Source organism: Fukomys damarensis, unplaced genomic scaffold (assembly GCF_012274545.1).
Source record: "Fukomys damarensis isolate Sample0158 unplaced genomic scaffold, DMR_v1.0_HiC HiC_scaffold_22, whole genome shotgun sequence".
Lineage (NCBI taxonomy): Eukaryota > Metazoa > Chordata > Mammalia > Rodentia > Bathyergidae > Fukomys > Fukomys damarensis.
Window position 1 is genome coordinate 15,024,484 of NW_022900934.1, and position 15,666 is coordinate 15,040,149.

The 15,666-nt window shown below is 42.4% G+C and overlaps 1 protein-coding gene across 2 annotated transcripts in view; it reads left to right on the plus strand.

Annotated features, from left to right (window-relative positions):
* Window positions 1–437: 437 nt before the first annotated feature.
* Window positions 438–15,666, plus strand: part of Tomm34 (translocase of outer mitochondrial membrane 34) — a 17,631-nt gene continuing 2,402 nt past the window's right edge. Inside the window, exons 1-6 of one of the 2 annotated variants that reach the window (XM_010631481.3) lie at window positions 657–712; window positions 4,158–4,292; window positions 4,444–4,543; window positions 6,481–6,633; window positions 9,627–9,796; window positions 12,744–12,891. In XM_010631481.3, the coding sequence (XP_010629783.1) occupies window positions 4,289–4,292; window positions 4,444–4,543; window positions 6,481–6,633; window positions 9,627–9,796; window positions 12,744–12,891 (575 nt within the window). In that variant the 5' untranslated portion in view covers window positions 657–712; window positions 4,158–4,288. Of the gene's footprint in view, window positions 713–4,157; window positions 4,293–4,443; window positions 4,544–6,480; window positions 6,634–9,626; window positions 9,797–12,743; window positions 12,892–15,666 lie in introns of both variants that reach the window. The other variant, XM_010631480.3, reaches the window with a different exon arrangement.

Consider the following 15,666-nt stretch of genomic DNA (forward strand, 5'->3'; position numbering starts at 1 on the left):
CTGTACATCCATTTTCGAAGTCGGTATCAATAGTCCAGAAGGGCCAGGTCCTTTCAACCCTCTGGGCCTTGTGCACTTTCTGTTCCTCTGTCTGGATAAGCATTCTCTAAATCTTAGCAAGTCTCCTCCCAATTATTAAGACCTTCCCAGGCCTCCTCACTTGAAATACCTCCCCAGAAGAAAAGAAAGATAAACAGCACCCACATGGTTACTTTTTATCGCATCACCTGCTTTTGTTTTCCTTGGAGCTCATTATAAAATAAGCACTTTTACTTACTCGTGATTTTACTGCCTGCCTGACTACTCCAGAATGAAAAGGAACTTGGCCCCTTTCACAGCTTTACCTATTGCGCTAAGTCACCTCCAATCACCGAGGGAAACGCCAGTCACCCGGCGAGCCAAGGCGAGCAAACTGAGCACGCGCAAAGTGAGCGGCTCTACCGGCCTTGGGTTCGCGGAGGCTCCGCCCCCTCGCAGCCGCCTTAGCTACGGGCCTGAAGTACGCGAAGCCGGCGCTTCCGCCCGGACGCATTCGATTCCACTCGTGGGAGAACGCGGGGCTCCTCATTTGCTGGTCCGGCCGGGATGGCCCCCAAACTCCCAGACTCTGTGGAGGGGCTCCGAGCTGCCGGCAACCAGAGCTTCCGCAGCGGCCAGTACGCCGAGGCATCCACGCTGTACAGCCGCGCTCTGCGGCTGCTGCAGGCGCGAGGTAGGACCCCTTCTCCGGTTCTCCAGACCGGTTTCCTCCCACTCGCACCCTCCCTGCGCCTCTCCCACGCCATCACCTTGACCTCGCTCTGTCCTGGGCTTCCTGCGACTTTTCGACCGCCAAGTGGCCCCCAGACTCCTCGACTTTGGCCTCCTTCGAGAAACTTCTGGCTCTTTACGTTTGCTTTTTAAAACTGGCTTCTAGGTTCCAATTCTTAAGTTATTCGGGCCTCATTCTGCCCCTGAGAATATAGCTGAGCTATCCTTACCCACAACTCTTCGTTTTTCAGTTAAATTAACATCAGTGGAGCACCTATTATACACCTATTACAAGACAAAGAAGGTCGGACCTTCTTGTGAGTGGAGTATGGATGGATTTTAGGCTAGTAAATAAGTAGACAAGACGTCTGGATAATTTGGTCCATGAAGAAGACACAAATGTGATAGTTGACTGGAGCAAGCTTTGAGAGGCCAAGGACAGCTCCCCTGAAGAAGGGCTATTATTTGAGGTGATAACCTGAATGATGAAGCAGCTACTGGCCCACAGAAGTTTTTGTCGCAGAGCATTACAGGTGGAGAAAATAGGCATTTTAAAGCCCCCATGCCGGATGTGGTAGCACACACCTGTTTGTAATCCTAGCACTGGAGAGGCTAAGGCAGGAATATCACTAAATTGGAGGCCATCCTGAACTACATGCCAGACCCTGTCTTAAAAAAACAAAAAAAACAAAAAAAAAAAATAAAAAAAAAAAGGAAAGAGAAGGTCCCCTAGGCTGAATAAACATGGTATGTTCAGGAGTCAAACCATAGTAAGCCAGTAGAGGTAATAGTAAGACATGAGGTAGACGCTTACTGTGTAGCTATTTTTAAACCCTCGTAAGGAGTCTAGATTGTATTCCCTTATCGGGAGCTACTAGAGAGTTTTAAACAGAAGAGTAGCATATTCTTGTCAGTTCCCTCAGCCTCCAGCTCACTTCAACCACAGACCTTTCCCCAAAGTCTTGTCCCTTCTCCAAAATATGTTATCCAGCTGGGCATGGTGGTGCACACCTGTAGTTCCAGCACTGGCGAAATTGACACAGGGTGATCATAGTGAGTTGGAGGCCAACCTAGGCTACAGAGGGAATTCAAGGCCAGCCTGAACTACATAGTGGGACCCTGTTTCAACAAGACAAAACAAAAACTCTCTTCCAGGATCTCTCATGGTTAAAGCTTTTGAACAGAATTGGATCTTATTATCTGTAAGTTGCTACAGTATCTGTTTCCCTTTCCCTTCCACTTCCTTATTCTCCTCCCTGACATTGAAGATTGAATGCAGGGCCTTGGTACTGAGCTATAATTTTGCCACTCCATCCCCAGTGTAGTGAGATACACACAGTCTCACTAGATTGCCCCAGCTGGGATTGTATTTGTGATCCTCCTGCCTCAGTTTTCTAGAGTACTGGAATGATGAAATTGCTGGAGAATATGAGGTATTGATGTCTCTTTCTTTGATCCCATTCCAGCTGGCCTGGGAAAGCTGTGCTTTTGTGTGGGTTTATTCTGAGTCCCTAGAAGAGCTGAGTGGATATTTACATTTACCAGAGACCAGATTTAGGTTCTGATCCTGCTACTGATTTTCTAGGTAACTTGTAGGCCAGTCTCTTCGTTTCTCTTATCATTTTTCTTGATCCTGAAAGGAGCACAGGAAGTATCCTAATGCAGTGAACCTTGGCTAGCAGGTCTGTGAAGTGATATCTTCATGTAGTAGGCGAGCGCACAGCATCAGAGGGGTTGAGTGACTTATACAAGATCACAGACTGGATTGTAGATTCTGATGCCTTTTGCAGCACCCTACTGCAGTTTCTGAGCAGCCATGCTCTGGTATCCTTAGATGGAATACCTGTTCTGAGTACTTTTTTCTTTTCTTTTCTTTTTTTTGGTACCGGGGATTGAACTCGGGTCCTTGCGTTTGCAAGGCAGGCCACCGAACCACTGAGCTAAATCCCCGGCCCCAACTGAGTACTTATTTCTTAAGGGAAATGGTATACTTTATGTAACTACTCTGTCTCCAAGCCTGGCAAAATTAGAGGGAGAAGAGCACTATTAATTTATTGTTTGGTTATTGTTAGTATTGAATGAAAGATATCAGATATCAACATGGTATCATGATACTGAATGAAAAGCGAGGATAGGCAACATGATGCCACTTAGGAACAGTTTAGTAGATAATGATACTGTGTATTACCTGTGACTATATACATAATAAAAACAGGCAGTGCTTGGAGATATACACAGCAGCTTTAGGATTGTACTGGCCTCTGGGAGTCTGTGGAGGGAGCACAGGATAAATGACAAGAATGAGTGGGGCTTCAGCCATATCAAAAATTAAGAAAGCTGGAAATAAATACAGTTATGTTAAATGTATTGGAAGATACTGATTATTATCTTGTTTTTTTTTATATGTTCCAGCTCTTTTTATTAGTACATGTCTATAGTACGTAATGATTACATTCATTGTACATAATGTATCTTAATTCTTTTTATTTTCCTTTCCCTCTCCTCCCTCCCCCTTCCTTCTATCTCAATGTATATTTCAACTTTTTAAGATCCTGTTTTCAGTCCTTATGAGTATGTACCTAGGAGTAGAGTTACTAAATCAACACCTGTTTTTAGTGTTTTGTTATTGTTACTTTAGGACCTATGGGTATGAAGTGGTTGAAAAGTATCTTTAAAGGTGAAAATCTGGTGCATGCACTCCAGAGGCTAAGACAGGAGGATCAAGAGTCAAGACCAGTCAGGGGTATGTAGTAAGATTCAGTCTTAAAAAAACAAAGTAAAGAAAATCACTGTGGCCACTGTGATTCCTGAGGGTAATAATTATCTTTAGAAAAGTGACTAATAATTTTCCTTCCCATTGGGTACCTTGAATCTGTCTCCTAAGTGTCCTGGCAGACATAGCTTAGTTACCACTGGCTCTCTTGTCACTATAACACCTGGTCAGTCCATTTGTCAGGGTTTTAATCATATTGTCCTTTTCCCTTCCTTTATCTTTATTGGATTTACATGTTTTATATAATAAAATTAACATGAGGGCCAGGGATTTAGCTCAGCAGTTCAGTGGCCTACCTTGCTAGTGCAAGGACCCAAGTTCAATCCCCGGTACCAAAAAAAAAAAATTAACATGCATTCAAGTAGTTACAGCATGGAATTTAATTTATTTTTTGCCATACTGGGGATTGAACACAGGGCCTTTGCACTGGGCTACATCCCCAGCCACATTTTTTAAATTATTTTTTTTTATGAGACAGGATATAGCTAAGTCACTAAGTTGCCTAAGCTGGACTCTGCCTCAGCCTCCCAAAGTGCTGCAATTACAGGTGTGTACCATTGCACCCAGTTTAGCATGGATTTTTTAAAATGGTGCAACCAGGTGTTTCATGTGTATCTTTTTTTTTCCACCCTAGTACTGGGGATCGAACTCAGGAACATGCATATCTTTTGCCTGGTACCACATTTGGTGCTAGATGAGTGCATGAGAAGATGTTTGGTTCGCTGAGAAGAGCAGCAAGCTAGGTGTCGCCTCTTTCCTGTAAGAATGGGTAAACAAACAAGTCTCATCAGATTGCAGTCATCGCTGCTACCTCTCCCCAAAGCCTGGAGAGCTCCTGGCGTGAGGGGCATCCCTGTATCCTGAAACATCCATTTTCCAAACTGATGATCTTTTCACTCATTCTCCCTCTACCTAAACAGATTCTGCAGAGCCTGAAGAGGAAAGTGTTCTCTATTCCAACAGAGCAGCCTGTCACTTAAAGGATGGAAACTGCGCAGATTGCATCAAAGACTGTACCTCGTAAGTGCCCAAGGCAATTTTGGGATGCCCAAGGGACGTTGTGGAATAGATTAGGTTATCTGACTTTATTTCTTCTTTGGAAGAATCCTACCAGTTATATCTGGGGCAGGTATTAGGAAGTGTCACTAGACTACTGAGGAGAGGCTCTAATTGGTCCTTGTGGCCCCTGACTTTTTGTGTCTTTTGACATTGCAGCACTACTGTGGCTAAAAAGGAGTTAGGGCAGTTAGAGGCAGGTTTTCAAGGGTTTGTGAGACTTGGGACCTTATGTGATGTATAAGGAATGTTCAAAATGTGTGGTAAATATTTAAATTTTTAAAAGCATATTGCAGTAACATACACAGTTCAATTAATTCCCCTCAAAATACTCCCCCCTTCTTCAAACACACGTATCCCATTGTTCTCGCCACTTTGTTTTTTGTTGTTTTTTGGAGATAGGGTCTCACCATGCCTTTCAGGCTGCCTTGAACTCACTATGTTGCCCCCATTGGCCTGGAACTTGCAGATCCTCCTGCCTCAGCCTCTCAAGTGCTGGGATTACAGGAGTGCAACATCACATCCAGCTTTGCCACTGTCTAAAACTATATTGAAATTTCTCTTTGTGTTTTTATAAAGTGTGATCAAAAATATGTCGAATGCTGCTGAGTGCCATTCAGTGGAAAGGCAGGTTCATAAAAACATTATGGTAAGTTCTCAACTACCCTGTTCCCCAGATCTGGCACCATGTGACTTTGAGCTCGTCCCCAAAGTTAAAATGACCAGGGACGGTAAATGTTTTGATTCAGTTCAGGACATCAAGGTAGGCATTAACAGCACAACTGAAGACATTCACAAAAGAGAACTTCCAGAACTGCTTCAGAAAGTGGCCAGAACAATGGGATAAGTGTGTTCAAAGCAAGGGGGATTAATGATTATGCATCTTTTACTGTAAAGATTTATTTTAAAAATAAATATTCACTGTATTTTTATCATTGTAGAATTACAGACCCATGACTGACTTGTCTACCTGTTTTTCTGATATAGCTGAATGAGAGGAAAGAAGGAGGGATATATGTTAATAGGTTGTCTCTAAAAAAGAGGAAAGGAAATGGGTATCTATCACTGACCAGTTATAGAGGATATTGGACAACTTTTCATACCTCTTCTTCAGGCCAGTCTTATACTGCCTTTGTTCATTGTCGCTAAACTAGCACACAGGCCCTAACTGGATTCTCAAGCTTGATAGCTGTGGTATTCCTTTAAATTTATGCCCTGCTGTTAGACAAGAGTGGAGCTGGAAAGGGAGCATGCTTATACAATGTGATAGGTTTCCTTCTTTTGAGCGTTCACAACCACTCTGGGAGGTAAGTTTTTTCTCTTTCCCAGGCCAGAACTGAGTTCTCGAGGATGGGAGCTTGAAGTCACATGGTTAATGAGAGGTGGAATCCCAAAACCACCCTAGCTATCTCCAAATTCTGTTTGTTACTCTCACTGGGCCACAATGTAAAAACACATGGTAACATGAAAGATAGGAGGCTCTTGTTTGGCATTTTGAGGTATTTGTGTGTTTGTTGTTATTTAGTTCAGACAGGCCTTGAACTTACTTTGTAGCCCAGGTGTCCTTGAACTCTCAGGGATCCCCTTGCCTTAGCCTCCCAAGTGCTGCAGTTACAGGCATGTGCCACCACTCTTGGCTTTTCATTTTGGGAGGGATTGAAAATGTGACATTTGCACATGCACACAAATTTCTCAGTATTAGTGATTCTCGGCCCTCTTTCCCTCCTCACTTCAGTCTAAGTTGAAAAGCCCTATTCTGAGGTTTGGTATTTTTTAGCGGTATCTCTTGGCCAGAAATCATCTCCAATATATTAAGTACTATAGATGACCCTGTCTAGAAGAAACTGCAGGGGAGTTCTGGCGGTCCAGTAGGTAGATGACATTTTTCCCTTTTGTTCTAGAGCACTGGCCTTGGTTCCTTTCAGCATGAAGCCCCTGCTGCGGCGAGCCTCTGCTTTTGAGGCTCTGGAGAGGTACCCCCTGGCCTATGTCGACTATAAGACTGTGCTGCAGATTGACAGTAGTGTCATGTCGGCCCTGGAAGGTGTCAACAGGTGAGCCCAGTGAGTGGAAGAACTTCTTCATGGAAAGCCCATCTTCATTTCTTGGCTTTGAGCTATTGTGTTGTTTGCCTTATGGGAGCGATCCTTTTGGCTAGTCATAGAAAACTAATGAGCGTGTAGGAAAAGTATAGAGAGAGAATCTGCTGTTGTATTTCTCAGACTTTAAGGAGTCAAAATTACTAAGATTGATTTTTACCTAGATGTGTGAATTCATTTACACAGTAATATTTTGCTCTCTTTAACACATTGTGCTAGGTTCAGTTGGGGATACAAAATTTAAAAAAGATTTAGACCCCACTCTTCTACAAAGATCTAACTCATTGGGAGATTAAGGCACACACACAAGCAGCTAGGGCACAACCTATAGGAATGTGGTCAGGATATTGTACTGTGACCCTTCTGTGACATACCTCAAGTGAAACTTCTGGACTCCTGACCCGTGTGGATGGTTCTTTATTTCATATTTCCCCTCATTGTGTGAGCTGCTAGACAGCCAGACACCAAACTAATAGCAAATCTTTATCTTCATAATGTTTGGTTTCTTGCCTCACTTTTGACAACACCCTCTGTTTTCTCTTTGCTTCCTTTTAATTTCTGTCATTTAACAAAATCTACCAGTTATGTGCTACACTTTGTGCAAGGACATACTGGCTAAGGCTAACGACTGAGACAAACCACCTTCTGCTCTCAAGAGCTTCTGGTCTCCGAGAAAATACCAGCTGGTAATAAGGAACCTCAGTACCGGGTGTTAAGAGATATAATAGATGGCAGCATGAGGGCGCTTGGGACAGCTAGAAGGATAAGGGAAGTCAGAGAAGCCTTCTCAGGGGAGCTGAGCTAAAAGAGATCTGGGACAGGTGATTAGCAAGGACAAAGGTGAGGAGCATGATGTATTAGAGGATTACATACCTCATGGTTCGCGGGTAGGAAACTAAACATGGTCTTGGTTGTTGAGGCCAGGTTAAACAGGGCCTGGTCTTCAAGGGTTTGAACTTAAGACAGAGCAAATGAGGCATCAAAAAAGGTCTTTATCCATGGAGAAACATGAGCAGATTGTACTTTAGAGAGAAACTCATTGGATGCCATGTTCTGGGATGAGATGAAGGGAAACAAAGTACAAAGTGGGCATACAGCAGTTCAGGGGAAATAGTGAAGAAGGAACAGTGGGACAATTCACAGGACACAGGAAGGACATCAACAGCCTTGGGTGTGGGTGTAGGGTGGTAAAAGGAAAATATAAGAGGACATTGAGGAGCTGGGTGTGGTGGAGCACACCTATAATTCCAGCACTCAGGAGGCTGAGGCAAGAGGGTCACAGTAAGTTTGTGGCTAGCCTGAGCTACATAACAAGACCCTGTTTCAAAAAAATAAAACAAACCAACCAAAAACAAAAACAACAACAACAACAAAAAAGAGAACATCCAGGTTGTTGATGTATTCTGTTGTAGTTATCTCCAGGACATGAAATGAAGAAAATCAGGTATGGTGGCATGTACCTGTAATCTCAGCCCTCTGGGAGGCTGAAGCAGAAGGATCACAGGTTTGAGCAGAGTCTGGGAAACAGACCCTATGTTAAAATAAAAAATAAAGGGCTAAGAATGTAACTCATTGTGAAGGCCCTGGGTTCCATCCCTGTTCCTGGGGTGGAGGTAAGGAGGTATTTACATGGGTTTGGAGCAGAGCAGAAAAATGTAGGCTAGTCATAAATATTTAAGGGTCATTGGCACGGAGGTGGATTGAAGCTGTAGGAGAAAAGAATAGTTAAATGCGGATAGTCCGTGGAGAAAGGGTATAATTGTAGGAGAAATGTTCCTGGGTAAGGTCCCCGAGAGGCAAGAGGAAGTGGGATCTAGAGCTTAGGGGGAAGGGACGGCTCCTTTTGGCTCCTCTGTTGTGACAGGAGAGCAATAGGAAGGATTGAGTACCCAGAGAGGTAGGTTTGTATTTAAGTATGAGGAAGTGTGCTTTGAAAATAGAGAATGGTAGGGAATAGATTTAAGGAGCTTTGAAACAGCAGGGCTGACCAGGAGAACAGCTGAATTTGTAGTAAAATCAACGTGTGATTTTTTTTCATTCCTATAACATGAAAACATGTTTTTAGAAGCAGAAAACGTTTAGAATTGGCTTTATTCAGTCATTCAGCACATTCTGATTTGGCCTTGGTAGATCCCAATGGGCTCAGTGCTAGAGATCAGTTAACAAAATGGACATGGTCACAGAGCAGCATGGTAAGCCTAGAGCTAAACAATAAGTAGGAGGTAGCTGGATCTAGAAGATCCAAAAGGAAAGTAAAAGAATGTTTTCCAGATAGAGAAATATGAACATGAGAATCAGAAGAGAATGTGGAACACAATAAAATTAGAAGGAGGGGTCTAGACTTCACATGTTAGCCTAAGGAAATTAGAACCACCAAGAGATTTTAAGGTTTGAGACTGATTTAAACCTGGCATTTTCAAAAGAAATATAGCCAGTGCTGTGGCATACACCTTTAATCCCAGTACTTGGGAGATGGAGGCAGGAAAATCATAAGTTTGTGTCCTACCTGGGCAATTTAGGAAACTCTGTCTAAAAACATTTTTGAAGAGTCTGGGGATATAGCTCAGTGTAAAGGTCCTGAGTTCAAGCCTCAGTTCCAAAAAAAAAAAAAAAAAGCATTAATCAAACATACAGGGCTTGCGTGCCTCTGTACTAGATTTATTGAGAAAATGTAGAACATTGAAAACACAGTGTCTTCTTGGAGACTATGTAGTCTTCTGGGGTCAAGGTTAATGTGTCCTTAGCAGATTAGCACTTTATAAAAATTAACACAGTTATGACCAGGCTGAAGACACAGAGCATTATGGTAGCTGATCCAAATAGGCATCTATGGGGGCAGACTTGTGTTCCTCTGTTGCAGCATGTTATAGGCTACAAACAGATGTTCAAACCAGAGGAGGATGATAACTGTGACTCTTCTGAAAGGGCAAACATCCCTTCTCTTCCAGAATGACTAGAGTTCTCATGGACTCACTTGGGCCTGAATGGCGACTGAAGCTGCCTGCTATCCCCGTGGTGCCTGTCTCAGCCCAGAAGAAGTGGAATTCCTCGCCTTCAGAGAACCACAGAGAGACAGCTAAAAGCAAGTCCAAAGAAACTGCAGCTACAAAGAGCAGAGGTAAACTGATTCTCTGTCCAGAGAGTTTTCCAGTTCTTTAGTCCTATAAAAATTGGCCTCATTTAGCTGAGTTATAATCTTACAAATGAAATTTTAAAATGGGGGGAAAAATCTTCAACTTTTTAGAGATTGTTTCCTCGGCTATACAGTGGGATGATGATAAAACCTACCTTATAGCTGTAACAATTGAACAGTAGAGGGTATATAAAACTCCAGTCAGGTGCATAAGAATATGGTGTTAGTTCCTATTCCTCTGGCAGCATTTTGAATGTATCACTAAGGATTTTTTTTTTTTTTTTTTTTTTTTGGAAGAACAAAAATCGTGATAGAATGGTAAAGAGAGTTTATTGGTTCATATAAGTAAAAAATCCAAAGAATTCAGGCAACATGTGCCCCTGCCATTCATTACATTATCAGATAGACTGACTCTAGTTTTCAGTAATTCTCTACTTTCCTTGGTTGGTTGTGTCAACTTTGTCTTCAGGCAGGCTCTTACAGTAGTAAAAGAGCTAGAGCAGTTCCTGGCCTATAGCTGTGGACCACGCCTCATGATCCAGAAGAAGGAAGAGAGAAAATTTTTTCTCTTTCCCTTCACAAAAACTGTAGCTTATATATTTTATCAGTCTCTTCTGGTCTGATTGGTCACAGGCCACCAAATCAGGGAATGAGACATTCCTTCTTCCCTTCCCTGGAACTAGGGATTGAACCCAGAGTCTTTGCACTAAGCTATAATCCCCTATGCTTTTAAATTTTTTATTTAGAGACAAGGTCTGCTAAGTGCCCAGGTGTGCCTTGAACTTGCAGTCCTCCTTTTTCAGCCTACCAGAGTGCAGGGATTACATGCATGTACTACCACATTCAGCACTGGGGATAAGCTTTTGTGACTAACTCAGCACTGGGCCCTCTGCCTCACTTGTATAACTAGAAGGACATGCTTTCCCATGAACACATTCCCTGTGTGAATCCCTGGGAGATTAGTAAGAAAAAGATCAAATCTGGGCAGCAGGAGACTTCACTGGGAAGCTATTAGAACGTTACAAGGGAAGTGTTTCCTCCTGGCAAGCTCTAGGGGTTGAGGTTACAGAGATGCAGAGAGGATCAGGGCTGGAACTTTACTGTGTGTAAGAAACCCTTAGGTACTAGGGGAGGGCAGAAGTTACTCTTCTTTCTAGGAGGACCTCCTATCTGACCATGGGTAGCACTCACTCTGGTTTATGGGAACCTGGTCAGTATTCCCCACCCTTCCCTAGAATAAAAATGTGGGGTGCTGATAAACTAGAGGGCTTCACAATACCTACCACTTATTTTGTTCTTTACATGCACTAAGCCATGTTTGTTTTCATGTGACATAGAAGACAGAGCTATCCTTGGCCCCCAGGAAGCTTTTGCTCTAATGAGGGAGTAAAACATGGAAACAACACTTTAAAATAGGAGGGGGAACACATGCTATAGTCTTAGTGTTCAGAAAGTTCAAGTTAGGAGTGGGCTCAAGTGTATTTGGGGGAGTTAAGGTTGTCAGAGGAGAGGTGATGGAGGTGATGGCTTGAACTAGATCCTAATACTGAGGTCATCAGGTAGGAAAGGGGCAGAATTTTGACAGAAACATGTATGGAGCAGGAGGAAGAAAGGCCACAGGGTAAACAGGGAGTTGCATACATTGCAGCCCCTTCTAGAGAAGCTCACGTGCATGCACACAAGGAGACATGTTTGTAATAGCAAAACAGTTACATACGTTGATACAGATGAATCTCAGTAATATAATGATAGGGGAGAAAAAAGTCATAAAAGAATATATAGACTTACTTACCCACTACATGAATTTTAAAAACAAGACAACAGTTTGGTGTAGTGGCCACACACCTATAATCCCAGCACTTGGTAGGCTGAGGCAGGATTGCCAAGAGTTTGAGGCCAGCCTGGGCTACATAGTGAGTTCCAGGCCAATCTGAACTACATAGCAAGTCCCTGTCTCAAAAAACCAAAAAAACAAACAAAAAAACAGATGATTTATAGGTACTATTGTACATAATTATATATTGTTTTTAACTCTTTTTTTGTACTGGGGATCGAACTCGGGACCTTGAGCTAGTGAGGCAGGTGGTAGAACCACTGGGCTAAATCCCTGGCAATATGTATTGATTTTAAAGCACGAGGAAAAGCCCAGAATCAGGGATAATAATTTTTACAAGATTGGATTGAGTTGGAAAGGATCCATCAGGACTTCAAAGGCTCTGTGCTATTTCTTAAACATGAGAATCAGTTCAGGGCTTGCTTTTATTCTTGTAACATTATCCTTGTTAGAAATATTCAGTATTTTTTAAAGATAAACCGAGGCTTGAACAGTGCCTGGGGCCAAGCAGCAAAAGGCCTTAAACACAAATGTGAGCAGATTAGTTTTACCTTGTCTCCTTGAAAGATGGAGCAGAGAATCACGTGTCATGTTGAGGAGGATACTCAGGCACAGACTAAAATGGGATGAGCAGGCTCGTCTGCCCTTTTTCAAAAGCCCTGAAGCTATAGCCTTCCTTATTAGATGCTTGTTTGTTAATACTTATTCTCCTGCTCTAAGTTTACTGTACTTTCTCTTGTATTCTTAGGTCTGATCCTGACAAAAACCCTTTTGTGGAATAGTTGTTGTCCCATCAAATTAATGAGGAAATTAAGGTCCAAAAATGACTCAAACCTGGGTTGCTTTTTATTATGTGTGTATTTATTAAGATGTTGGAGTCCCCAACATCTTCTGAATGAAAATTGTTTATTTTCCCAGAAGCCATTAATTGGGGAAATTATTGATCAGGAAGGATGATTTGCAAAAGCGTAGTCAGTCATGGGGGTGGGGTGGGGTGGGGGTTGTAGGTAACAGAAGAGATGAGGCTGAAGAGATCTTACTGATCTCATTTGGGCACCTGCTCCATGGTTTTTTTCCCTCTTCTGAATTTGTATCTAGTGCCTTCTGCTGGGAATGTGGAGAAAGCCAGAGTTCTGAAGGAAGAAGGCAATGAGCTTGTAAAGAAGGGCAACCATAAGAAAGCTATTGAGAAGTACAGTGAAAGCCTCTTGTTTAGTAACCTGGAATCTGCCACGTACAGCAACAGGTATCTTATACAAAGCTGCTGGCCTGGGGATTTCAGAAAGCTGGATGTTTTGTTCTATAGTCTTCTCTCCAACTGTGGTGGGTGTTTCAATCCCTAGCAGTTAAGTCAAATGCTCAAAATAGGCATTCACATGTTTCAGGTACTGTGAGCCAGGTAATGCCAGTGATTGCTTTCTTAAAGGGGTAGAAAATAAAGGATGCCAAAGGGTAACCTGGGATGTCTTCGTCTTCCTCCCCAGAATTTTCATTAGTCACCCCATAAAGCATATGTAAAATCATTGTGCTTGCTGCATAAACATAACCATAAAAGCACCCTTTACCTCACCATCTTCCTCCTGCTCCCTACCCCATGGCTTCTCTAAGACTCTCCTGTTAGAAATATTGGCAGTCTTTATCTGAGAAAACTGGCCCACAACCCCAAGAGTGAAATAACTGTTCCTTGGCTTGGGAACCGCAGGGAGGGGTGCAGTTTAGAGATTAGACTTGGGGGGTCTGTGGAAGACTCTGTGCCCGGAGATCACATCAGTGACCACTGATATTGCACTGTCACTTTATTGTGTAGGACTCACTGCTCTCTGTAGCAATGCTAGGAGGTATAGGTGGCAGGTCTTCTATTTTAACATTGAAAAAAACCAAGGCTCAGAGAAGGAAGGACTCTGCCTAAACTCACCAAACCAAATAGTGGTTCCAGATTTGGAGTCTGACTCTTAATTAGATCTGTTAGTTTTACTGTCAGAAGCTGGATACAGCCAACAAGGTACCATCTCTGATCCAGACGTTTATTGTAAACATTCAAAAAAAAAAGAAAAAATTTATTTATAAAAATAAGTCTGGGCCAGGGATTTAGCTCAGTGGTTCCTCCTCCTGCCTTGCAAGTGCAAGATCCCAAGTGCAATCACCAGTACCTTTTCTACCACCATGCACATGTCACTAAAGTTTTGAGCTAGTGTAGGTTCACTGTTCCTTAGTCAAAACTCATTAAGATAATACGTACCACTTTTTAATTAAACACTCTAGCAGGGTCTGAGACAGCTTACTAAAATTAACTCATGGAAAACCAAATGTGGTGGTGCACACCTATAATCCCAGCACTTGGGAGGCTGAGGCAGGAAGATTGCTGTGAGTTTAAGGCCAGCCTGGGCTACATAGTGGTTCAAGGCCAGCCTAAACTATAGAGTGAGATCCCATCTTGAAACAAAACAAAAAATAAATAAAATTAACTCATGGAAATTCTGTAGTACATAGGGTGTTAGGAAGATAGTCTCAGGTCTGGTTTTGTTTCTAAAAAAGGCAAGCACCAGCTCGCCCCCGCACCCTTGCTTACTTTTTGTGCACTGGAAAGTTGACGATGTAGCACCACTCAATACCCAACACTTACAACTTGCCAGACCCAGAATGAACCTTCTTTTTGGGGGTTTTTTGTTTTTGTTTTTGTTTTTTTTTGGTGGGGGGTTGAGACTAACCTGGAACTCACTATGTAGCCCAGGCTCAAACTCACAGCAACCCTGCCTCAGCCTCCCAAGTGCTGGGATTACAGGCGTGCGCCACCATGCCCAGCTGAGCCTTCTATCTAACAGTCTTCCAAGTTAGACCATAGGTCCATTCTACCCAAACAGGCTGAGAAGATGAAAAGATGAATTGATGAGTACAAGCCATTTTTTAATTTTATTTTATTTATTTATTTTTTCTTTCTGGTTCTGGGTATTAGATCCAGGGCCTTATGAATGCTAAGTACAGGTGTGATCGAAAATTATTACTAAAAAACATTTCCATTAAACCCCCATTTAGCAAACTGTTTTTGGAAGCAGTTCTGGAAGTCCCTTTTTGTCTCTTTAGTAGTTGTGCTATTTAGACTCTTTGGTGTCTGAAATCAACTTAAACGTTCATCTTGCACAGTCATTTTGACCATAGGGAGAAGCCAAAAGTCACACAGTACCAAATCTAGTGAATAAGGTGGATGAGGACACACTGTTATTACACTGCCTTCCCACTGGATAACACTTTGTAGTGGTCACTGTATTTTTGATCACTAAACTGCCTCAGAAAGCAAGAGGGATAAATGTATGGAGGGTTTGAGATTAATGACCTTGTGTCTTTTACTATAATAAAATATTTAAATATTCACTGTTTATTTTGATCACCCTTTATACCTGCTCTGCCACTTACATGAGGGGGAGAAAATTCCACAGACATTATTAAGGAAAAATTGCATAAAACCTTATGTAAATATGTTCAACTTTATCAATAAAGCAACTATTTTGGGTGTGTGGGGTACCAGGAATTGACCTCAGGATTTTGAACTTGCCAGGCAGGTGGGGTACCACTGAACTACATCCCTGGCCCAAAACTAAACTTTAAAAGTAAATCAGTTGCAACCAGAATTCTGTAACCAGAATCATGGAAAACATGAAGTTCGTAACTGAACTGTATGTACTGTTTTCCTCCATATTGGCAGAAATTAAAATTTGAGACCTAGATTTGGTATAGTTTTAGGAAATAAATTGTCAATTACTGTTTTGTTTTGGGGCGTTTTTTGGTTTTTGGTTTTTGGTTTTGGTATCTAATTTGGGACCTTGTGCTTGCAAGACAGGCAGCAACACCACTGAGCTAATCCTCGGCCCTGTCAATTACTGTTTTTGAGAGTGCTTTTTTTGGAGAATATTTGGGCAATAACAAACAATTTAAAATATATATACCTTGGGGCCGGGGATTTAGCTCAGCAGTTCGGTGGCCTGCCTTGCAAGCGCAAGGACCTGAGTTCGATCCACGGTACCAA